Source organism: Salmo salar, chromosome 03, assembly GCF_965601325.2.
Source record: "Salmo salar chromosome 03, fSalSal1, whole genome shotgun sequence".
Lineage (NCBI taxonomy): Eukaryota > Metazoa > Chordata > Actinopteri > Salmoniformes > Salmonidae > Salmo > Salmo salar.
In genome coordinates, this window is record NC_138293.1 from 56,841,133 (window position 1) to 56,867,868 (window position 26,736).

The 26,736-nt window shown below is 41.9% G+C and overlaps 2 protein-coding genes across 2 annotated transcripts; one reads left to right on the plus strand and one right to left on the minus strand.

The window, feature by feature from the left end:
* Positions 1-310: 310 nt before the first annotated feature.
* On the plus strand, positions 311-14,269 carry LOC106600890 (cathepsin D). The gene is made up of 9 exons (XM_014192648.3): positions 311-664; positions 1,102-1,282; positions 1,596-1,719; positions 11,483-11,601; positions 11,850-12,049; positions 12,753-12,875; positions 13,173-13,317; positions 13,532-13,630; positions 13,842-14,269. Exons 1-9 carry the CDS (start codon positions 573-575, stop codon positions 14,001-14,003), a joined length of 1,245 nt encoding a protein of 414 aa, XP_014048123.3. The 5' UTR covers positions 311-572; the 3' UTR covers positions 14,004-14,269.
* A 1,002-nt stretch (positions 14,270-15,271) lies between these two features.
* mief1 (mitochondrial elongation factor 1) lies at positions 15,272-26,716 on the minus strand. The gene is made up of 4 exons (XM_014192639.3): positions 26,570-26,716; positions 26,152-26,332; positions 21,264-21,526; positions 15,272-21,057 (listed from the first exon to the last, which is right to left on the minus strand). Exons 1-4 carry the CDS (start codon positions 26,714-26,716, stop codon positions 20,215-20,217), a joined length of 1,434 nt encoding a protein of 477 aa, XP_014048114.1. The 3' UTR covers positions 15,272-20,214.
* Positions 26,717-26,736: the final 20 nt, after the last annotated feature.

Here is a 26,736-nt window from a genome sequence, read left to right on the forward strand (position 1 = left end):
GAGATTCGTTGCTTTTTAAAGGCAGTCGCTCTTTAAGAGGGATTCCTGCAGATGCAGTAACGCCCCGAATTGCGGGCCACAATCAGACCATTCTCCATCTCTCGTGATCCTGCGACAGCGACTTGTCAAGTGCGCAGTAGGGTGTCTGATTTAAAATGACCAGTGCTATCCGCGATTCCCCACAATCGGTACCCCAAGTGGTGCAGGTTTTGTTTTTTTTTTGCCCTAGAACTACACACCTGATTTAAATAATCACTAATCTTTTATAATTTCAATCAACTGTGTAGTGTTAAAGAAAGAAAAAAAAGATGCACTTTAGACGTCCAAAGGATACCAGCTTGCAGTGACCAATTTAAAACGATGGACATTATTCAAGCCAATAAGACCATCTAATGTATGTGCTCTCTCCAATCAGGACTGGACCTAGTGAAGAAAAGCGAGTGTGTACGGAAACCACCGAAAGGCATACTGATATAACTGGGTTTACTGCGTAGATTTGATAGTGCTCGGTCTTCTGTGGACGGACAGTTTGGTCAACCAAGATTGTCTAAAGTGAAAGAAAAACCAACTGGATGATGAGTTATCAAAGACAGAATATGAGGTGTCTTAAAATATTGTCTATAACCGTCGCGCTGTTGATAGCGCACAGCTCTGCTATTATAAGGTAACATATTTTCGTCAGTTGTTTGATTAACTTTTGAATAACGCAAGTAATTATTATTTCGCTATCTAGTGATGAGTATAGAATAGGCTATCTCTGGGGTAGTTTAATTTCCTGACGTTAGGCCATTATTGCCAATTTTACATGCATGTTTGTTTAGGCACATGTGGTTCGAATTTTGGTACACCCACAGAACGTTTCCATAACGCTGGCATGTTCATGACATGTCTCCTAAAGTTTGAATTGAAGTTAACATAGATTGTACATAATAACGAAGTAATTAAGTTGTAAATTAGAACCAAGCTGCTCGTAAATGTATGGGAACATCAGTATAAAACAGGAAGTACGTTAGAGCGCACGAGTCCTGGATTATTTGTTAAACAAATTACGACAGATAAACTAATGTACCTCTCTTCGTTATCATATCAATGGGCCCTTAGAATTCCCCTCCACAAGACGCGCAGTATGCGCCGCCTAATGAACGACAATGGGATGAGTTTTGAACAACTCCAGGACATGGCCAAGACCGTTGGTGGTGCAGGAGCTGACACACCAACATCTGTACCAGCAACCACTCAGAGCCCGAAAGTGCCAGTTGAGAGACTCACTAATTTCATGGATGTAAGTGGTTATTGTCACTAGGCCTGGTTTAACTCTAGCTTGTTCTAGGTTGACTGAAACAACAATAAGTAAAGCCAGGGTTCTCCACGAGTGAGTTGGATGTGCATGCTTTTGTTCCAACCCGTCATAACATGCCCAATCTGCTAATCATAGCCCAGATTGAAGATCATGAGATGTGTGTGTAATTTATTTATTTGGTTTAATAAAGCTTGCACATTCAGTATCTCTCCCCAGGAGTTGGGAAAAGAGAACTGTAGTATAGACTTAAGCCTATTTATCGTATGAATGTGGTGTTTGTCAAATCTCTCTACAGGCTCAGTACTATGGGGTGATCAGCATAGGCACACCACCCCAGGACTTTACTGTGCTGTTTGACACCGGCTCCTCCAACCTGTGGGTGCCCTCCATTCACTGCTCCTTCCTGGATGTTGCATGCTGTGAGTCAGTCTATTATTGCCTTTGCGCACTTCACCATAGCCACGGGAAGTAAGGGTGCAGAGGGTGCAAAAAAAAAAAAGATGCAACAATTTCTACGATTATCGTTACAATTCATATAAGGAATTAAGTCAATTGAAATAAAATAATTTGGCCCTAATCTATGGATTTCACATCACTGGGATTATAGATCTGGTCACAGATACCTTGAAGGTAGGGGCGTGGATCAGAAAACCAGTCAGTATCTGATGTGACCACAATTTGCCTCGTGCAAACATCTCCTTCGCATCGAGTTGATCAGGCTATTGATTTTGGCACGTTGTCCCACTCCTCTTCAATGGGTGTGCGAAGATGTTGGCGGGAACTGGAACACACTGTCATGCATGTCGATCCAGAACATCCCAAACATGCTCAATGGGTGACATGTCTGACTGAGTATGCAGGCCAAGGAAGAACTGGGATATTTTCAACTTCCAGGAATTGTGAACAGATCCTTGTGACATGGGGTCGTGCATTATCATGCTGAAACATGAAGTGATGTCGGTGGATGAATGGCACGACAATGGGCTTCAGGATCTCGTCACAGTATACTGTGCATTCAAACAGCCTTCGATAAAATGCAATTGTGTTCGTTGTCCGTAGCTTATGCCTGCCCAGACCATAACCCCACCGCCACCATGGGGCACTCTGTTCACATCGTTGACACCCGCAAACCACTCACCCACACAATGCCGAACACACTGCCATCTGCCCGGTACAGTTGAAACTGGGATTCGTCTGTGAAGAGCACACTTCTCCAGCATGCCAGTGGCCATTGAAGGTAAACATTTGCCCACTGAAGTCGGTTACGACGCCGAACTGCAGTCAGGTCAAGACCCTTGTGAGGACGGCGAGCATACAGATCTTCCCAGCGACTGTTTCTGACAATTTGTGCACAAATTCTTTGAGAAAATTCAGTTTCATCAGTTGTCCGGGTGGCTGGTCTCAAATGGTCCCACAGGTGAAGAAGCTGGATGTGGAGGTCCTGGGCTAGCGTGGTTACACATGATATGCGTTTAAGCCAATTTGACGTACTGCCAAATTCTCTAAAAGGACGTTGGAGGCGGCTTATGGTAGAGAAATTAACATTCATTCCTGCACGCTCCCTCAACTTGACACAACTGTGGATTTTAGTGGCATTTATTGTACCCAGCACATAAAGCTTCTTTATATGACACACTTGTCAGGTGGATGGATTATCTTGGCGAAGGAGAAATGCTCACTAACAGGGATGTAAACAAATTTGTGGCCAAAATCAAACTTTTTGAGCGTCTGGGATCTTTTATTTCAGCTCATAAAACATGGGACCAACACTTTACATGTTGCATTTATATTTGTGTTCAGTGTATATACAGTACAAGTCATTAGTTTGGACACCTACTCATTCCAGAATTTTATTATTTTCTACATTGTAGAAGACATCAACTATGAAATAACACATGGAATCATGTAGTAACCAAAGAAGTGTTAAACAAATATATTAAATATCTTATTTGATGACATATTTGCACACTCTTGGTATTCTCTCAACCAGCTTAATGAGGTAGTCACCTAAAATGCATTTCAATTAACAGGTGTGCCTTGTTAAAAGTACATTTGTGGGGGAACAAAATGGCGCCGTAGAGAGAACACGGTGTTTCAGCGAGCTCACGCGGTATTCGTAAATTTATATTCTTTCATTAATCTCCTAGCTTGAAAAAGTGGTAGAATTGGCTAAATAAGTTACCCTACAATGAGTCTTGGCGACTATTTCTCAAAAATCTCCGACAACATGCCCAACAGAGCTACTAAGAAGTCGACCAAAACCGCCATCCATGTAGATGTGCAGGAGGAGCTAGCTAACGTTAGCGAATCTAACAACATTGCGGATCCAGGCACAATGGACCTGGTGATTCAAAGGATGACGGATAACATTACTAAAGTGATCGATGTTAAGATAGGAACGGTCCTGGAAGCAATAGCAGGCCATTCAGCTGAACTGCAGAGGGTTGTCAAACGTGTTGATGAGGCGGAAGGAAGAATTGCTACTGTGGAAACTTCAACTACATCCATGGACACTAAGATAAAAGCACTTGAGAAACAGGTGCGCGAAATGGCGGAGCACATTGACGACTTGGATAATCGAGGACGCAGATGCAATATACGTGTTGTGGGACTCCCGGAAAATTCTGAAGGGACACGTTCAGTAAAATCTTGAGGAATGGATCCCTGGCTACCTACAAATGGACACTAAGGCTGGTCGGGTGAAGCTAGACAGAGCACATCGCTCTCAAGCACCGATACCTGGTCCCAATCAGCGCCCACGACCAGTGGTTATAAAGTTCCACAACTTTACCGACAAGCAGCGCGTCATGGATGCGGCTAGAAACATCGGTTCTGATGGTAGTCAACGTAAAGGTCCAAAGGTCTCATTCTTCAATGATTATTCCACAGCAGTTGTACGAAGGCGCAAAGCGTTTGATGAGGTGAAGGCCCGACTCAAGAGAATGAAGATCGACTACGCACTGCTGTACCCGGCCACATTGAAGATTATGGTCAACGGATCGCCTAAAAAACTCTACACATCTGAAGAGGCTGCTGCGTTTATTGACTCTCGGGTAAATAACCTTAAGCTGCACCTCCGCAGCATTGGATAACGTCTTATTTTATTTTTAATCTGATCATGAAACAGGGGTGTAAGTTCTCATGTGCTCCTGTTCAGTGACATTCGTATCGTTATTATTTTTCTTGCTAAAGTAACTGCCGCCTTAGCTCAGACTGAGATATGTGTGAACCTATATTGGTGCCCAGGCTTGGTTTTAGGTGGAATAGCCTCAATCTTCTATTGATTTTAATTTCCACATATATAAAGGATGAGGCTATTGTGTGGCAATGCGGACTTAAGAGTCTACATTTGAAAGTTGAAATCCCCTGCATGTTAGCTAGTGGGAAAACCCCCTTTTGGATCTTTTCATGTTTAATTTTTGGGTTTAGTATAGTTCGAGTTCAGGGTTCATATCGTTTGTTTATGCTCAGTGAGATAGAGGAGAGTTCAACACATGGAAAAAGGTACCACCCCATTTTTACAGTAGGATTCAGTCTGGATATTGAATGGTCAAAGCGCAATGGCAGGTAACATATTACGTATATGTACATCGAACATTAGAGGGAGCCATAACCCCATTAAAAGGAAGAAGATACTGTCCTTTTTGAAAAAAGAAAATATTGATATTGCCCTATTACAAGAAACTCATTTGAATGATAAGGAGCATCTGAAATTACAACAAGGGGGGTATGGTCAAGTGTTTTTCTCATCATTTACATCCAGAAGTAGAGGTGTAGCAATTCTTGTGAAAAAGAACCTACCACTTAAGGTCTTGAAGTGTGTGAAAGATAAATTGGGTCGCTTTGTTATAATTAATGGTACTTTACAAGGGCAGAGCATTTCCATAATGAATATTTACTTCCCCCCTGCCCACCCCCCTGACTTCCTCACTAAGGTATTTCTAGACTTTTCAGAATTAAACTCAGACACTGCAGTGGTTGGAGGAGATTTTAACTGTTTGCTGAACCCCCTTATTGATAAGCTTCCCAGTGGTATAGCCTCACTCTCTCCTCAAGCTAAGTCACTTACAGCTATTTGTGACGATCTGGGGTATGCTGATGTTTGGAGAGCTTTTCATCCCTCCAACAGAGAGTTCACTTTTTTCTCTGCACCTCATGGATGTCAGACTAGAATAGATTACTTTTTTATGCCCAGGACGTCACTGCAGTCGGTTTTATCCGCTAGGATAGGAAGCATAGTCATATCTGATCATGCGGAGGTGATCCTGGACATAAAACTCAACGGGGCATTCAATCAGTCAAGACACTGGAGGTTGAATACAACCATTCTTAAAGACCATACATTCACATCATATTTTATTACAGAGTTTAAGGCATTTTTCTCTAACTCTCAATCAACAGATAACCCCTCACTCCTTTGGGAAACCTGTAAAGCGTACGCCAGGGGTCTGATTATGTCATACGCAGCCACTAAGAGGCGGAAAAAGCGTGAAAAGCAAAAAACACTAGAGGGTGAATTAGGAACTAAAGAGAAGGACTACATTGAAACTCCTACTCCTGCCCTATTAAAGGAAATATCAGTCATTAGATCAACGTTGGACTCCCTCCTAACACAGGACGCTGAAAAGAAAATGAGATTTGTCAAGCAAAAGCTATATGAACATGGCGATAAGCCAGGAAAGTACTTGGCGTACCTAGCTAAAAAGAGAGCTGACTCACAGTCAATTGCAGCTATTACTGATTCTGATGGCAATCATTTATATGAAAATAAATTGATAAATGACTCATTTAAGAAATTCTATGCAAATCTTTATGCCTCAGAACTGCCAAATGACGCACCCAAGTTAATGGAGAACTTCTTTTCTAAGATTGAGCTCCCTACTATCTCCGAAGAACAGAGGTCTCTCCTTAATGCTCCTATTACTGAGGAAGAGATAATGTCCGCAATTAAGAATCTGCAAAATGGTAAGGCCCCAGGACCGGACGGGTTTTGTAGTGAGTTCTATAAAGAATTCCATGGCCTGATCCTTGAGCCATTGCGTGATATGTTTAACCACTCATTTTCAAATGACCAGCTCCCCCAAACGCTGCGAGAAGCCAACATATCACTTATTCTCAAAAAGGGAAAATGCCCGGAGTCTTGTTCCTCGTACAGACCAATTTCCCTTCTGAATGTGGATAGAAAATTGCTTTCTAAAATTCTAGCCACAAGATTAGAGGACTCACTGCCGCTAATTGTGAAAGGAGACCAAACTGGCTTCATTAAGGGACGTAGGTCATGTAACAATGTCAGACGGCTTCTTAATGTAATTGAAGTCTACCAACGAAGTGCTATGGATGGTCTTGTGCTCTCCCTAGATGCTGAGAAAGCATTTGATCGTGTGGAGTGGTCTTACCTATTCTTTGCTCTAAATAAATTCGGACTGGGGGACAACTTTATAAAATGGGTGAAAGTTTTATATGATGACCCTCAGGCTGCTGTCCTTACTAATGGACTACGGTCAAATAGCTTCCCTATACACAGAGGTACCAGACAGGGCTGTCCTTTGTCCCCCCTCCTATTCGCACTTGTTATGGAACCACTGGCCGAGGCCATCAGGGCAACGCCTGCTATACAGGGGCTGCTCATTGGCGATGTTCACCATAAAATAAGCTTGTATGCTGATGATGTCCTGATATTCATTTCTAATCCCGAGACTTCAATCACATCTCTTATTAATATTATTGAGTTATTCAGCGAATTCTCAGGCTACAAGATTAACCTAACTAAATCGGAGGCTATGCCACTTGGTAACCTTCACTCTGTACCTAATATTTCTCCCCCCTTCCCTTTTAAATGGTCTCCCTCAGGTTTTACATTTCTGGGTATATCTGTAACTCCTAAATTCCAACAAATGTACAAAGCCAATTTTGTTCCCTTGTTCGACACAATAAGACAGGATCTGGAGCGCTGGAACTCTCTTCCAATTTCATGGTTGGGTAGAATATCCCTCTTGAAAATGAACATTTTACCTAGGCTACTCTACCCAATCCAAATGATCCCAGTATTACTCTCCAATAAGGTAATAAAGGATGTAAATGGATGGCTAAGTTCCTTTATATGGAGTAAACGCAAGCCAAGACTTAAGATGGCAATATTGCAGCTGCCAAATTCTATGGGTGGCTTGGATCTGCCCAATATCAGGTTCTATCAGTGGTGTGCCCACCTATGTTATATTTCAGACTGGATCACAAACGATGACTCCTCTATTTGGTTAGACATTGAGACTTCTCTTTCAAAATACCCTTTACAGGATCTTCTGTTTTTCACAAGTTTCAAGTCTGTAAAAGATCATTGTAACAACCCCATTACACTTAACTCACTCAAAGTATGGAAGTCAGTTCAACGTTTCCTGGGAAGGTCCAAACTAACCTCTGCTCTTACCCCAATTCTTAACAACCCAGATTTTGCCCCAGGATTGCTGGATGCTGGCTTTAACGTTTGGCTTAATAAGGGCATACGCAGACTAAATGACTTATTTGCAGATAAGATTTTATTGTCATTTCAGCAGATGGTCGAGAAATATCAACTCCCAAAGCAGGACTTTTTCCGTTTCCTACAAGTAAGGCATTATATTCTGAAGAGCACCACCTTAATTGGCAACCCTGATATGTCTGTCATTGAAAGAATGCTTTTTTTCCCACAAAGGAAAATGTCTAAGTCTGCTTTATGATGCTTTAAGGTCCTTTTCCGCTGTCGATACACAGAGGGTGAAACAAGTGTGGGAGAAAGAACTGTCTGTTACTATTGATGAAGAGATGTGGGAGGACATTTGGAAATATGCAAAAACAATATCTATATGTAATCGTACTAGAGCAATTCAATTAAGAATAATACACAGATTGCATATATCCCCAAATCGCAGACATGCTTTTAGCCCCTCTTCCTCCTCTCCTCAGTGTCTTAAATGTAAAACTGATACAGGCACCCTAACACATTGTTTATGGTCATGTACCAAAATACAAAGATATTGGTCTGGTGTTCTGCAAGAAATTGAAAAGATCCTAGGGGTCGATCTAGAATTGGACCCAGTCTCTCTACTGTTAGGTCTACCTAGTAGGCATGTAACTTCTGTGGGTAAGAGGAGGCTTTACAACATCCTCACCTTCGCAGCAAGGAAAAACATACTTTTACAGTGGATTAGTGATAAGGTTCCCTCTATTAAAGATTGGCATAAGATACTATTTGAATGGGTACCGCTGGAATATCTGACATGTACATTGCATTCTAAGACAGATCAGTTCTACAAAGTATGGGAACCTTACCTAAATTACCTAGAACCTGAAGTATCAGCTATTATGCTGCAAGGATTCTCTTAGAATGGTGATCTATGCATTTCAGAATTACACTGTACGTTCCATGTGGGGAACTCAACTTCTTGGTTTAAACTGAGCTTTTTATTTTCATATTTAAAAAAAAAAAATTGAAAGTTTTTTTTGTATTTTATTTATTTATTATTATTATTATTATTATTTTTTTCCTGTTCATGTTTGATTAAATGTATGTATTGAGAGACGCAATGGGGGGGATGGGGTGAGAAGCGCTGAGCGGGGAGAGGAAAATGGTGTGTGTGTGTGTGTGGGGGGGTGTGTGTGTGTGGGTGCATGCATACATACGGATATGTGTAAGTGAGTGCGTTTTTTTTTTTTTTGCCTTGTCCTTGTTGTTCTATCTCTTAATATGGGTGAAAATTGTGAAACTCCAATAAAAATACTGTTACAAAAAAAGTACATTTGTGGAATTTCTTTCCTTCATGCGTTTGAGTCAATCAGTTGTTGTGACAAGGTAGGGGTGGTATACAGAATATAGCCCTATTTGGTAAAAGACCAAGTCCGTATGATGGCAAGAACAGCTCAAATACGCAAAGAGAAATGACAGTCCATCATTACTTTAAGACATGAAGGTCAGTCAATCCGTTAAAAAAAAGTGTAGTCGCAAAAACCTTTGAGTGCTATGATGAAAATGGCTCTCATGAGGACTGGCACAGGAAAGGAAGACCCAGAGTTGACTCTGCTGCAGAGGACGAATTCATTAGAGTTAACTAGAGTCAGATTGCAGCCCAAATAAATGCTTAAGAGGTTCAACTAACAGACACATCTCAACATCAACTGTTCAGAGGAGAATGAGTGAATCAGACGTTCATGGTAGAATTGCTGCAAAGAAACCACTACTTAAGGACCCCAATAATAAGAGGCTTGCTTGGGCCAAGAAACACGAGCAATGGACATTAGTCCGGTGGAAATATGTCCTTTGGTCTGAGTACAAATTTGAGATTTTTGGTTCTAACTGCCATGTCTTTTTGAGATGCAGAGTAGGTGAACGGATGATCTCTGCATGTGTGGTTCCCACCGTGAAGCGTGGGGGTGCTTTGCTGGTGACACTGTCGGTGATTGATTGATTTATAATTCAAGGCACACTTAACCACAGCATTCTGCAGCGATACGCCATTCCATCTGGTTTGCCCTTAGTGGGACTCGTTTGTTTTTCAACAGGACAATGACCCGACACTTCCAGGTTGTCTAAGGGCTATTTGACCAAGAAGGAGAGTGATGGAGTTCATCAGATGACCTGGCCTCCACAATCACCCGAGCTCAACCCAATTGAGATTGGGATGAGTTGGACCGCAGAGTGAAGGAAAAGCAACCAGCATATGTGGGAACAACTTCAAGACTGTTGGAAAAGCATTCCAGGTGAAGCTGGTTGAGAGAATTCCAAGAGTGCAAAGCTGTCATCAAGGCATGAGGTGGCTACTTTAAGGAATGTAAAATATGTATTTTTTTGGTTACATGATTCCATATGTGTTATTTCATTAGTTTTTAATGTCTTCACTAAAAATAGTAAAAATAAAGAACCCTTGAATGATTAGGTGTGTCCAGGGTTTTGACTGGTACTGTATATTTTGTGGAAATGTGTTATTTTTCTTCTCACGAATAGTGCACTGGGCCATTAGTAGTCCTGTATTAGTGGACCAATCTAGACATCTGTAGCAGGGCAAAACATTTTTTTTTCTCAGCATCTCAGCTTTGGCAAAAAAGGTAGTTGTATAATTAAGAACAGTATCGTGTGGTGTTCAATAGTTGGAATTGTAAGAGTTGTTGCCCTGTCCCTTTCTCTGCGATCATTCTAATGGAATCCAGAAAAAACAAAACCCTCTCCTTAAACATTTACATCAAAAGGTGCAAAGTTATGGGCAAAGACCCAAAACAGCCATCAATTTAAAAAAATGAATGTTCTTGATCAAATAACATGGAAAACAACCACATTTTGTGCAGTATTAATTACCATCCTTACAAACTTAACGTAAATGAACATTACTGTATTGTACATTGGCTGGTCATCTAGGTTTGTACCTGTAGACTTTCCATCACAAATGCACAATACGGTATTTGAGTACATTGAGACATCAAGTGGTTTGTGACATGGCCGAGTTGATGGAGCATGGCTCTTGCAACGCTTGGGTTGTGGGTTCGATTCCCACGGGGGGACCAATATGTAAATGTATGCACTCACTACTGTAAGTTCCTCTGCATAAGAGCATCTACTAACATGTAAAAGGAATGAATAGATCATTTCAGTTTCCACAGAAATAAGTTGCATTTGCAAAGTATTTCAAGAAACTGGAAAACATGTATCAAATGTAGAGAATTATCAGACTCAAGTTACAATTATTTTGTTTCACTAGTGCACTGGGTCTTCACTAATCCTGTATTGGCGGTCTTCAGCGCGGGCATTTTTTTTGCATCCCCCTGTCTGCGTAGCACCCCGTGCCCCAAACTACTTCCTGTGGCTATGCACTTCACTCATAACATTATATGGTTTTACTATCTGCTGAGTCTCCTATGGATATCGATTAAAGGCAGCTCCCCATACCTCTGATTCAGAGGGGTTGGGTTAAATGCGGAAGACACATTTCAGTTGTACTACTGACTAGGCATCTCCCTTTATCATATATAATCATGAGATGGGTGCTAAAGTTGCAAATACTTTTCTCTTTTTGTTGCTCATCCATGCTTTAGCATGCTGTACTGGAAGTCATATTCATCGTTTTAAGGCGGCATGAGGGACGTGTTTGTTTTGTATGAAAATGAGTGCCATTTATCCAACCTGAGATAGTTGTCAACTTTATGTACACCTCTGCTTAGGGCTCCACCATCGTTATAACTCCAAGAAGTCGAGCACGTATGCTCAGAATGGCACCAAATTCTCCATCCAGTATGGCAGAGGCAGCTTGTCTGGGTTCATCAGTGGGGACACTGTGTATGTAAGTGGACTGTTCTGTGTGTGCGCACACATGTTGTCCATTGTTTATTTGCATTCCTCTCACTTAAGTGGACAAATCCACAGCATTTTTCTGTAATTTTACCATTGTCCATTTTAAGTGATTGTATGTGGAGCATAGTCTGCATACCATTTCTTACTGTGTATTGTCTGTAATCCTCACTGTTTGTGTTCACGAACAATCTGCTTTGTACATCACAGTTCCTGTTCTTCACTCCTTCCCTCTCTCAGTTGGCTGGCATGCAAGTCACTGGTCAACAGTTTGGTGAGGCCGTGAAGCAACCTGGCATCACGTTTGCAGTGGCACGCTTTGACGGGGTGCTGGGCATGGGCTACCCTACCATATCTGTCGACAAGATAACCCCTGTGTTTGACACCGCCATGGCTGCCAAGCTGTTGCCTCAAAACATATTTTCCTTCTATATTAGCAGGTTGGTTTTAGGGATTTTTTTTCTTCTCCTTTTTAATACATTCCTACTGAGGGCCGTAGGTCAATGTGTGGTTTGTTGACTTGTGATTTTGTTTTGAAATTTTTTTTTTTAAAGTCCTGTTTACCGTTGGAGGTCAACTGAAAGGAGTTTATTTTTATTTTGAATTGGGATATTTTTAGCTCCTGTTATCCTGAAATTCTTTAACCACACTTGCTGTCATATTTCCTCGGAAATAAGTGAAATAGTTCACCTAATTTCAGTTTGACAACACGCACTTTATAGTGTAGAGAATCATTGTGCCATCTACACCACTAAAATATTTTTTCCATTTTACCAAAAATATTGTATTTGGAGCTGTTTGAAGCTGGTGTACAAAACTGAAAGTAAAAGAGCAAAAACAAAACTTAAGAATGGGAAGCATAGAACATCTACTGCTTAGACTTGCATTCAATGAGTGACAGATCTATAACACACATTTCTATGTGAATTTGGTTGGTCACCCAAAAAGTTACATATCGCAGCTTTAAAATGTATTTATTTTTGTGGGTAAAGTCTATGAACATAAACCACAGGTTAATTAAATTCATTTTCATAACTTGTACAACCTTGTATTCTTGTGTTGTCACTAGCTTCAATGGGGTTAAGGCAATACAATTACATATCTGATAGTAGATTGAACTAAACTTGATATCCTGCTCCTCAGAGATCCATTTGCTGCTGTAGGAGGAGAGCTGATGCTGGGAGGCACGGACCCACTGTACTACACTGGAGACCTGCACTATGTCAATGTCACACGCAAGGCCTATTGGCAGATTGAGATGAGCAGGTAAGCAACTTGGTTCTCATCTACACAGAGGCTCTTTTATAATATCTATACCAGAGGAGAACAACTGCCCCATCATTGAAGCCATGAAGTTCAAGGCTGATGGGGTACTACATGCTGCTGTTTCCAGAAAGCAGGATCCCCCATTATAGTCAATGGAAAAATAACTATCTCTGTGTAAATAAATAATCAAAGACAATCATTGTACCAATAATTGCTTCTATTACACCAGAAGAAATCGCACACAGATGTTATGGATAATTTAGTCTTGAGTGATCACAGCTAATTGGGGCTCTGCAGTGTGGAAGTGGGAAACCAGCTGACGTTGTGCAAGGCCGGTTGCCAGGCGATTGTTGACACGGGAACGTCCCTCATCACCGGGCCTGCGGAGGAGGTCCGGGCGCTGCAAAAAGCCATCGGAGCCTTGCCTCTACTGATCGGAGAGGTAGGAACAGGAGTCTGTAGACTAAATGTCTACCTGTTGTAGCGTATAAGTACATTCTATCAGTTTCAACCTCTGTTTTAGTTCTCCTGAACGGCCAACAAAAGATTTCAATCATGCACGCATGTATTGTAGTGACAGAAGTTACGTTTTGATTTGAGAAGTACATGCAGTTATTTTGAACTAACGTGCACTTAATTTTTTTTCTTACACTCAGTATTGGATTGACTGCAAGAAGGTTCCCTCTCTCCCCGTCATCACATTCAACTTGGGAGGGAAGATGTTCAACTTGACTGGAGACGACTATATCATAATGGTAAATTGCACCTCATGGCCAGTGTTCAATGTGGCCTGCCTGCCAGTAGAAAGTCTGAAATCTGACAACTTCAATCATCACTTAAACGGTTAATCACAGCTCGCATGCATATATGCATTTTACTACATCTTGAAATGTATTATAATATTTAATTCTGTGGACATACCTGCAATTGAGAATCATTCAAAGCTTCTCCCCCTACGTGCTGCAGGAGTCCCAGATGGGTCAGAAAATCTGTCTGTCAGGCTTCATGGCCATGAACATCCCTCCTCCGGCTGGACCGTTGTGGATCCTGGGAGATGTGTTCATTGGACGCTACTACAGCGTGTTTGATAGAGACGCAGACCGCGTGGGGTTCGCCCCTGCCAAGTAGAGGGGAGAAACCACAAACGACCCCTAGCCACTTGTGGAGATCTGAAAGGATTTGATGGGTATAAGCAATATAGGGGTCCTACCAAACCAAGGTGGAGCTAGTACCAATCAAATCCCCACAGATCATGCTGAATTATAGGAGGGAAAGCACACCACCAAAATGAACAAAAACCCCAAAAAGAAACTTGTCTTTTACTATTTTGCTTCTTTTTTGGGGGAGGGCTGGCTGTTTTTTTAAAAATGACTAATAAAAGACTAATAAAAGTGTTCCCGTGTGAGTTTGAGTTTGGTGAATGATTAATAAATAGTTGCAGATCAAAACTGATATGAGCTGCTGTATGCAGTTCAGCTTGGTGTTTTGTATGAAGACAAAGTGGTACTGTTGTATCTACTATCTGACAATGCAACCACTTGTTTTTGGAGAGCAGATTACTGAATGCATATCTTTACTCTAAATACGTTTCCTTTGTAGATGAAGCAGAAGACTGAATGCATATCAATGTAGATTAAACTCTGGTTGATTTAACAAAAACAGTGTTGATGTCCAGTGAATTTGACTATGGACCAGGGTACAGTAATGGTATCAAGATTTATCAAATAAACTTTTTTTTTGTTTTGATGTGTACACCTGAACTCTTATTGTATGTTGACCCCAAGACCATGATGCTTCCGTTATAGCCTAAATAAAATGGTCATGCACTACAGCATCTGATGATTCTAACAATCAAAAGTTGTGACACTGAAAAATGTATTTTATTAAATAAAAATCAAGTCATTCTTGTCCAGGATGAACTGGCATTTTGTTCCTTTTCAAAAGCTTATGGTAGTAGTTGTATGCTTCAGGAGACATCCTTTAAGAGTAAGTGCCCTCAAAGGAGCTATACTAGTGTGTTCAGTACAGGGAAGGAAATTGACCTAACCAAACGTCTCAACACCACCCTTTCTTTTCATGTTTAACTCTTACAGATTTAGGGATTGAATTTAAGGATTTTATGCACTGGGCAACTGGGCTAGTAGACCAGATTGACTAGCCAGTTTTAAAATCTATGCTGTGCGATATTTGACTTTGACTAGACAACATATTACAACTGACTAGTTCACCACATTTTCTACTAGCTAGGACTGAAAAGTACTAGCCTCTGTCTAGCTTAATTTCCATCTCTTCCAGCTACCTGTTGCTGCTGTATCCTACCCAAATATTATTTTCCCTGCAAGCCTCATTTGAAATTACCAATTGTTATTTACACAAAAACATAACCACAAGAAACATCTGCCGCAACATTTATTATCGGAGTATACAAAGTGCTGTGTACCATTCAGTTCCATTGCTAAAATTAAATCGAAAAAAACGTCAACAAAAAAACTAAACATACATTCCATGCAAGCATATCGTCGCTAGGCTGAAATCCACAAGGTAGATGTAGTTGTCTACTTTGTGGTTTATAACAGTTGTAGCAAACTTTGCATGGCAAAATGACCCCAACAACAGCACAGAAATGTTTGTAGTTTAAGTCAGGTCTACAGAGACAAATCTGCACACAAAAACATCCTTTATAAGTAGTCCCATCACGGATTGAGCCGTTAATATCAGTACACCCAGAATTAAACACTTCTTCAGAACACTACGTGTGGTTGTGGTGGTAGCATTGCAAACATACTCTGCTTTTTTGGTTGCAAACGTATAATACAAAAATACTAAACTATCTCCATTACATGTCGAAGATTTTCTTGTATAATGCTCTACTGTACCAAGCACACCCTCCACTCCACTCCTACCAGGATAGACACTAAATACCTGTGAGACAATATTGTGTTAATTGGGAAGATATATATATTTTTCAATCACAGATGAGCAAAGTGCTGATTTATATTTTATCATTATATTTGCACAACACTTTTATTTTGTATTTTTTATTGAACCTTTAACTAGGCAAGTCAGTAAAGAAAAAAATCGTATTTACAATGACAGCCTACACTGGCCAAACCCAGAAGATGCTGGGCCAATTGTGCGCTGCCTTATGGGACTCCCAATCACGGTTTAGTTGTGATACAGCCTGGAATTGAACCAGGGTGTCTGTAGTGATGCCTCGCACTGAGATGTAGTGCCTTAGACCGCTGCACCACTCAGGAGCCCACTCTTGAAGAAGGCTTGTGATTGAACACTGGACCATCTTGGCATGGGATGGTTATAGCTGCTACCTGACCTGGTTTAAATCCCTGTCTGTCTGCTGGATGTCAACTCAGTCAACACCAGATTAACCCTGGCTGTCTTTCAATGTGGGTTGATCTTATATGTCAATGGGGTTGACCTGCACCCTTAGCTGCACACACTGAGCACCAAAATGAATACCTACCCACCCGTGTCTGTAAGTGTAAAGTTAATGGAACTACCATAAATAATAAAAGAAATGTCTCTCTAAACTGAACATACCTTTGTTCCAATATCCACACTAACATACCACAGAAGACGATATACAGTGCCTTGAGAAAATATTCACAGCCCTAGCCTTTTTTCACATTTTATGTTACAGACAGAATTAAAAATGAAAAGCTGAAATGTCTCGTGTCAATAAGTATTCAACCCCTTAGTTATGGCAACCCTAAATAATTTCATGAGTAAAATGTTCTCTACAAGTCACATAAGTTGCATGGACTCACTGTGCACAATAATAGTGTTTAACATGATTTTTGAACGACTACCTCTTCTCTGTAATCCACACACACACACACACAATTATCTGTAAGGTTCCTCAGTCGAACAGTGAATTACAAACACAGATTCAACCAAAGACCAGGGAGGTTTTCCAATGCCTCGCAAAGAAAGGCACCTATCGGTAGATGGGTAAAGAAAAGAAAAAAAAGCAGACATTGAATATCCCTTTGAGCATGAAGTTATTACTTACACTTTGGATGGTGTATTTAAAACAGTTAAGAGTTTAAAGGCTGCGATAGGAGAAAACTGAGGATGGATCAACAACATTGTAGTTACTCCACAATACTAACCTTACCGACAGAGGGAAAAGAAGAAAGCTTATACAGAATACAAATATTCCAAAACATGCATCCTGTTTGCAATAATGCACCAAAGCAAAACTGCAAAAATTTGGCAAAGAAATCAACTTTATGTCCTCAATACACAGCGTTATATTTGGGGACTATCCAACAACCCATTGCCAAGTACCACTCTTCATATCTTCAAGCATGGTGGTGGCTGCATCATGTTATGGGTCTACTTGTCATCGGCAAGAACTAGGGAGGTTTATTTAGGATAAAAAAGAAACAGACAAAATCCTAGAGGAAAATCTGGTTCAGTCTGCTTTCCAACAGACAGTCAAATTCACCTTTCAGCAGAAAAATAACCTAAAAAACAAGGCGAAATGTATACTGGTGGCGCTTACCAAGACAACATTGAATGTTCCTGAGTGACCTAGTTACAGTTTTGACTTAAAATTGGCTTGGGAAATCTAGGCAAGACTTGAAAATGGCTGTCTAGCAATGATTAACAACCAACTTGACAGAGCTTGAAGAATTGGTTTAATTATGTGCAAATAATGTGCAATCCTGGTGTGCAAAGCTTTTAGAGACTTAACTAGAAAGACAAAGCTGTAATCGCTGCCAAAAGTGATTCTAACATATATTGACTTAGGGGTGTGAAGACTTATGTCAATGACATATTTCTGTCATATGTCAGCTTGGTGGCAGGTAGCCTAGTGGTTAGAGCGTTGAGCCAGTAACCAAAAGATTACTGGGTCAAATTCCCGAGCTGACAAGGTAAAAAAAAATCTGTCATTCTGCCCCTGAACAAGGCAGTTAACCCACTGCTCCCTGGTAGGCTGTCATTGTAAATAAGAACTTGTCCTTAACTGATTTGCCTAGTTTAAATAAAATATTTCATTTTCTTAAACATGCTTTGTCTTTGTCAGTTATGGGGTATTGTCTGTAGATGGGTGAGAAAAATATATATTTCATCAATTTTAAATTGAGGCTGTAACACAAAATGTGGAAGAAGTCAATGAGTATGAATGTTTTCTGAAGACACTATATCATGACTGAGCAACAGTTACCTTATACCAGTAAGGCCATTGAAGCAAGACCAGACTTGAGAGCCAAACTGACAAATACTGTATTTGCAACCGGAAACAAATTATTCTTTTCCACAGCAACTGTCTTTGATAAGTTCGCTCTCAGCTTAACATCCTAACTATCGCAAAATGTAATTTGAAAAAAAGCACACCAACCATTGTGTGTTATGAGTGGGAGGAAGTCATGCCAGATTTGTTTCATACAAGGTATGCAACAACCAGTTTTACCCAACAAAGACCTATGAATGAACATATAGGTCAGGTATCTTATCTTAACGTCACAAGACATATTTGACGTCATAAACAGACAGTACAGAGAAGGTGTATAACAATAACCCAACGTATGATTAACTTTCTACATTGGTATTCTTACTCATGCAAACGGCACACATTCCTAACAAAAGTATATATTCTTATTTCTCAACATTCTTTCATTCAACAACTTTGTGGGAGAAGTCCTAAAAAAAAAATAACACACAAATCATCCGCAATTTAAAATACCATGAAGATAGGTTTCTGTGATTTATACATTAGGCTTTATACATTAGGCTTTTTAGTGGGCGTTTCCACCAGTGGAGGCTGATTGTAGGACGGCTCATAATAACGTCTGGAATGGAGTATAATGGCTGGAATGCAGTTAATGGAATCAAACACATGAACGTGTTTGATACCACTCTATTCCGGCCATTATTATGAACCGTCCTCCCCTCAGCAGCCTCCACCCTTGCAAAGTTTGCTACAATTTCAGAACTATAACTTGAACCAAATTCAAAAACTTCAAGAAATCTAGACAAACTCAAGAATGTCAAGATTTCAGTCATACCACAATAATTTATTTGCTTTTGCGGCAGCTCACATGGTCAACATTACATTCTATCCATTTACACAGTTAGAGCGGTAGAGTAGGCTAAGTGTAGCCTGGTCCCATACTGTATGTACTGTAAGCAACTCTTCTAGCCTTGCCATGTCAATGCCATGCATGACAACGAGAAGAGTTGGCTACAGCACAAACTGTACGATACCAGGCTACAGTACTATAAGTACCCTGCAGTAGAAGAACATCCCCCCTGTCATGTTCCACTCACTGGTCTTATTTCCTAGTGGACCACAACAGTGCTTAAGACCATTTACCTTGTTAGGGGCGGCAGTATTGACGGTGTCACCAAACTATCTGTCCATCTGAACTGGCATCTCATGGCAGAGTGTAATAAGCACCCTGCCTCCACGTCTCAGCTTAATAGTAAGCTATAAAATGTAGAGAACAATAATACTTGAGCCGATTATGGAGGCTTGTTCATTTGACTGAGAGATCTCTTTCATGCCCCTGTTCAGACATGATATTAACTAGCATTAAACTAATGTTACCCATCATAATCTCAGTGTTTGAAAGACCTGCAATCTGAGGATGGAGCTACCACAATATCTTTCAAATAAACCCCAATTTCCATTCCCACCAATTATAATGAATAAACGTATATATATTCCCCCCCCCCGACACGATTCCATCCAAACTGGCTACATAATATAATGGTAACATATTAGCCAATGAAGCAATCCCCAATTCAACAGACACAGTCCTACCCCAAGGGGTATACTACAAAACAGGTTCAACTTTGACAAACAAAAATAACTAGATTTTTTTGGGGTTCATTAAGCTAAACTTATTTTTGGTTAAGTCAATTAGACCAAGCCCATTTGAAGTTATTTCAGGATATCTAGGCAAGTTAGTTGGCTAACTCCTTGATCATGCTTTAAAGTATACCCCTCTGAACAGTACTATTTATAAAACGGCTTACGTGCAGCATAGGGACCATATGGTTTCATCATCTGAGGTTTAACTGGTATTTGGATGATCCTGTATTCATTGTTAAACCCCTATACTAAAGTGGTTGATTTTGCATTTCTACTTTATCACAAACATAATTACACAAATAAAAATAAAAAGTACAAGAGAAACATATTGATCGATGAAATAGGGACTCCAGAGACGTGATGTTGAATCAATCACACAGCGACATGGTCACAGGGGACATGGTCCATGTCTGAAGCGCATATGAATTACATATCCTATCCTCTTCTGCAGCATGGAATATATGGAACCTTAGAATTATATACCATCTGTCCTAAACCCTAGAACCCGTGACCAGACTTAGACTGAGGAGTCCTTAGGAGTCCCTCTGGGTCAGAGAGGGAACAGTAGAGGGTGTATCCTAGCTCATCCACTTCCACTGGCGTCAGCTCACAGAACAGGTTGACTTTGGGGACCAGGGCGCAGGGGAGCCTCCCGGCCTCTAAGTGTCCCACTAGCGAGCGGAGCAAATGCAGGAAGCGGTCAGCCAGCGCCTCCTGGGTCCAGTCGCCCTCCTTCTCGCTCAGTAGCAGTATGGCGTTGGTCAGCTGACTGGCTGACAGGCGCGCCAGGGCCGGGTTCAGCTTGCACACAGCTTTAGTCACCTTGAGACAAGCGCAGCGGCAGCCCCCGTCCTCCTGGTCCAGAGCCCGCAGGCGCGCAGTCTCCGCCACACGGAAACTCTGCCGCCACAGGTTTTCATGGCGCTCCGCGGCCAGCCTGTGTGGCTTGGCGATGAGCGAGGCGCCGTCGTCCATCACCAGCAGAGGCAGGAAGTCCACGTAAAGAAGGCGGTCTGTCTCGTACTGGACCTCCAGGGTGAGTGTCTCCGAGGGAACCACCGGCCGGATCACGTAGTCCAGAACGCTGCCGATGGCTGGCCAGTTGATGGAGCCCGCCACCAGCTTCTCGAACACCTCCAGGACAGACTTGGGGGAGAGGTAGCCTCCTACCATGCAGCGGTCCCAGTAGCTGCTGCCTCGGGGGAAGTATTCCAGGTTCTCCCTGCGAATCAGCCAGAAGCCCGGAACATTCATGATGGTGTCCTCCCCGGGGACTGACGACCACAGGTTCTTCTCCAGGGTCAGAGGGACCATGAGCTGAGCATGATCTGCTGTCACCACCTGAGAAAAAGTGGGAGAGAGAGTCAGAGCGCACATGGTGTTACTCTTGTAAAACCATAACATTTCAAACCCAGAGACAGGCACTGAGGTAAAAAGCATTGTTTGTGGTCACAACACTCCTAAGCCAAGGCCCAGTGAAGTGATATCTTTACCCTTTATCCCTTCCCCCGGAGGGATAAAGTTTACTACTACTACTCTCTTATTACCTGCAGGTCGTCGTAGAGGCTGCCGCTGAGGTACATCTCTCGGAGAGGCATGTCGGGCAGCTTGGCGTGCAGGAAGATCCTCAGCTCTGCGCAGATGTCCAGGGCAGCCCGGCGGGCTGTGGCCTGCTCCTCAGCGGGGATTGCCACACGCTCCTGGTAGAACTCCCACAGTTTCTCCTGTAAGGAGAGGCGCATCCTGGCCCGGAAGAGGTCGGTCTCCCCTGCAGCGCTACGTCCCCGCCCCGCCGCCCTCCGCATGCAGTCTGAGTGGGATACAGCCACGACAGGCAGAGGTTAGAAATATGCAGGTATGGGTTATCGCATATACAGTGCATATAACCCATGTGGGCTGGGCATTCTGATGACGCAAGACACTTTAATAATGAAACAAATCAAATATGTTGAAAGGGCATGGGAGGTAAATAAGAACAAAAGTAAGGATATTGGGTGACGACAGGAAATCAAACCCAACTAATGGGAACACGTACCACGAGAGGGGCTGCTTTACAGACTATCCTCTCCTACAGAGAGTAACCTACTACTAAAGCCGGACGTGCACCACACCATTGTTTTTAGTTGAGATCAGACACGTTTCGTTTTTCACGAGACGGCGTGATATGGAGAATCCTCACAACCAAGTGAAGAACCTTGTAGTGTGTGACCCCCCCCGCCCTTGCCACATCGTTTAGCTTGAGCACTAATACGCTGGGAAGCCAAAGAAACGACATGAAAGACGGTCGTTAAATGTGAGAGGCTCAGCAATGTTACATTTTTGAAAGTTGTGTAGTGTACACCCGGCATAAGAGAACCACCCAAAATACCACAGACTGAGGTATTTTTTACTTTATAACAAATACCTAATGGAGCGCAATAGAAACTAGCCATCTAGTTTAGTCTATTTAGTGGGTTTCTACTAACAAAACTATAGGGTCGTTCCATTCAATTTCAATAGCTTTGACCGCACCCCTTGTAATTTGAACAAAACTTTCCATTCATGTTTGCCCATGGTAGAAGTGGTCAGAAAATTACTTTTTTTGACCTGAATGCCAAAACATTCAGGAGAGAGGTGGCCAAATTGTGATCCATGACGCATACCATGAGACAGCCACTGTATGTCCATCTCTTGAAAATATAAAATGGATCAGTTTGATATAATTTAAAAGCTTACTAACAGGATTGTCAAACTATTTGGTCATTCCTTTAAAACAAAAAAAAGTATGGTTTATGTTGAGACTGCCATCAGTTGAGACACAGCATGCACTTGAATGCAGAGTAGGTGTAACTAAAATGGGAATTACATTGACATTTCAACTTTCTAATTGGTTGGAGGTCCACACAGAAAATATGGACTTGAATGGGAATATCAGTTGTTTTAAATTACAATGTCAATCTTCCATAGGAAACCTACTAAAATCATAAATATAGATAGAATCAAATGTTATTTGTCACATGTTATTTGTCACATACGGCCGAATACAACAGGTGTAGACCTTACAGTGAAATGCTTACTTTTCAAGCCTTTAAGCAACAATGCTTTAAGAAGTTAAGAAAAAAATACGTGTTAAGTAAAATTTAAAAAATAAAAGTAACAAATAATTCAACAGCAACAGTAAAATAACAATAGCGAGGCTATATACAGGGGTTACCGGTAGTTAAGGTGACTATGCATAGATAATAAACAGAGCAGCAGCAGTGTAAGAGGGGTCTGGGTAGCCCTTTGATTAGCTGTTCAGGAGTCTTATGGCTTCGGGATAAAACTGTTAAGAAGCCTTCTGGTACTAGACTTGGCGCTCCGGTACCGCTTGCTGTGCGGTAGCAGAGATAAGTCTATGACTAGAGTGGCTGGAGTCTGACAATTTTTAGTGCCTTCCTCTGACACTGCCTTGTATAGAGGTCCTGGATGGCAGGAAGTTTGGCCCCAGTGATGTAATGGGCCATACACACTACCCTCTGTAGTGGCTTGCGGTCAGAGGCCACGCAGTTGCCATACCAGGCAGTGCTGCAACCAGTCAGAATGCTCTCGATGGTGCAGCTGTAGAACCTTTTGAGGATCTGAGGACCCAATGCCCAATCTTTTCAGTCTCCCGAGGGGGAATAGGTTTTGTCGTGCCCTCTTCATGACTGTCTTAGTGTGTTTAGACCATGATAGTTTGTTGGTGATGTGGACAAGACATTCCCATTTAAATTGACATTTGATGGTGGGTGGACCTTCAGCCATCTTCATGGTAGTAATTGGAATGTAAAATTTCAAATCAATTACTTTAAAATGGTGTAACAGCTAAATTGCAGTTGTCTGAAGGGAAAGGTCCATTCTATGAATTATATTTCTATGATTAAAATGACACCCACCCTGTATTCATGAGTATACTGTGTCTCAACCGATGGCAGGCACAACACATACACGTCAGATGATATACATTAGGGTCTAAGCGTCATAATAGGCAAAAATGTAACTAAATCTGAAATTAAACAGTACACATTTTTCCTACAATTTATAATAGTTTAGCAACCCTGGTTTCAAGCTTTTAAATTATATCAAACTTAACCGTTCATCTTTTCAAGTGATGAATACATGGACGCCTCATGGTATGTTGGGATATGCAAAAATTGGTCAACTTCAAGCCCCTCCATCTCCTGATTGTATTGGCATTCAGGTCCAAAAAGTAATTTTCTGATCACTTCAACCATGGGCAAATACAGTGAGGGAAAAAAGTATTTGATCCCCTGCTGATTTTGTACGTTTGCCCACTGACGATGAAATTATCAGTCTATAATTTTAATGGTAGGTTTATTTGAACAGTGAGAGACAGAACAGCAAAAGAATCCAGAAAGACGCATGTCAAAAATGTTATAAATTGATTTGCATTTTAAATGAGGGAAAGAAGTATTTGACCCCCTCTCAATCAGAAAGATTTCTGGCTCCCAGGTCTCTTTTATACAGGTAACGAGCTGAGATTAGGAGCACACTCTTAAAAGGAGTGCTCCTAATCTCAGTTTGTTACCTGTATAAAAGACACCTGTCCACAGAAGCAATCAATCGGATTCCAAACTCTCTACCATGGCCAAGACCAAAGAGCTCTCCAAGGATGTCAGGGACAAGATTGTAGACCTACACAAGGCTGGAATGGGCTACAAGACCATCGCCAAGTAGCTTGGTGAGAAGGTGACAACAGTTGGTGCAATTATTCGCAAATGGAAGAAACACAAAAGAACTGTCAATATCCCTCGGCCTGGGGCTCCATGCAAGATCTCACCTCGTGGAGTTGCAATGACCATGAGAACGGCAAGGAATCAGCCCAGAACTACACGGGAGGATCTTGTCAATGATCTCAAGGCAGCTGGGACCACAGTCACCAAGAAAACAATTGGTAACACACTACGCTGTGAAGGACTGAAATCCTGCAGCGCCCGCAAGGTCCCCCTGCTCAAGAAAGCACATATACATGCCCGTCTGAAGTTTGCCAATGAACATCTGAATGATTCAGAGGACAACTCTGAATCAGATGAGACCAAAAATGGAGCTCTTTGGCATCACCTCGCCGTGTTTGGAGGAGGAGGAATGCTGCCTATGACCCCAAGAACACCATCCCCACCGTCAAACATGTAGGTGGAAACATTATGCTTTGGGGGTGTTTTTCTGCTAAGGGGACAGGACAACTTCACCGCATCAAATGGATGATGGACGGGACCATGTACCGTCAAATCTTGGGTGAGAACCTCCTCCCCTCAGCCAGGGCATTGAAAATGGGTCGTGGTTGGGTATTCCAGCATAACAATGACCCAAAACACACGGCCAATGCAACAAAGGAGTGGCTCAAGAAGAAGCACATTTAGGTCCTGGAGTGGCCTAGCCAGTCTCCAGACCTTAATCCCATAGAAAATCTGTGGAGGGAGCTGAAGGTTCGAGTTGCCAAACGTCAGCCTCGAAACCTTAATGACTTGGAGAAGATCTGCAAAGAGGAGTGGGACAAAATCCCTCCTGAGATGTGTGCAAACCTGGTGGCCAACTACAAGAAACGTCTGACCTCTGTGATTGCCAACTAGGGTTTTGCCACCAAGTACTAAGTCATGTTTTGCAGAGGGGTCAAATACTTATTTCCCTCATTAAAATGCAAATTAGTTTGTAACATTTTTGACATGTGTTTTTCTGGATTTTTTTGTTGTCATTCTGTCTCACTGTTCAAATAAACCTACCATTAAATTTATAGACTGATCATTTCTTTGTCAGTGGGCAAACAGACAAAATCAGCAGGGGATCAAATACTTTTCCCCCCTCACTGTAAGTATGGAAAGTTTAGTTTAAATCAAGAGGTGCGGTCAAAAACTGAAATCAAATGGAACGATCCTATAGCTTCCTACAACAAACACAGAGTCAGTAGCATCACCCACAATACAGGAAGTACAGCCATCCTGACATCAGCCATCCTGTCGTCAATAGACACAGCCAAGGATTAGAAAACACTGCACAGAGATGAGGTCAAACCATCTGAAACACACTACCACCCCACTGTAAACACCTGCTACATCAATCCCAAGTGTTACTGTTCAGGCCTCGCTCTGAACACAGATAGGCAATGTGTGTGAGTGTGCGCAAGTGTGAGTGTAACAGGCGTCCCTCTGCTGCTTAGCAGTATAGCTTCCACGCTCATCAGTCCTTACCGGTACTTGATCTCGCATCCTCTGCCTTGCCAACACACGTAACCGTCCTGCTTGACAATGTACTAACCAGTTGCACCACCGTAAAAAGTACCAATTTGGCAACGCCATTGGCAACGTTTCACGCTGTGGGGTGAGCTAACGGCACGATTGTAACTCTGTTAAATGAGCAATGTTGATAGTTGTAATGCGTAACATTGTGTGACACCCTAAATACATTAGCGTACCATACCTGGTTCAAAGGAGTTGGAGGAGGTGGGTAGAGTCTGCAGTGACCTGCTCACTGTTGACCTCATGTCGTGGTTAAGTACCCGTGGTGACGAGCCCATCCAGCTTGGTTCCTCCCAACTCCTTTTCCCTGATGGTTCCATCTTAGTAGGGCTGGTCGGAGCACTTATGGCACGGTCATACATCTGAAAGGAGATGGAATTGAAAAGCTTTATTGTCCATTAGAGTGTTTCATGAAATGGACATGTCTTCCACTCGTGGTTAAAAACAGTAAAATTACTGATGTAGAGATCAGATGCCAAACAGTGAGAGGTGATCACATTTAGCCTACAACTGAACTGGCACAACAGACAAAGAATGTACATAATAACATTTACAAGAATAGAATTGCAATGATCTTACTTAAAGAATGTCCAACTTACTCTTTTGACTGCTAGTGTTGCAATGCCTAGCATGGCAGCTCCTCCGACCCCAAGCACAAGCTTGGCATTAGAGAGCAAAAAGTCAACGGCCGTGCCCATCCCATTGTCATCCTTCTTTCCTTTACGGTCACCGTTCACTCCCGCCATTCTGTCTTTGTGAATGTAGC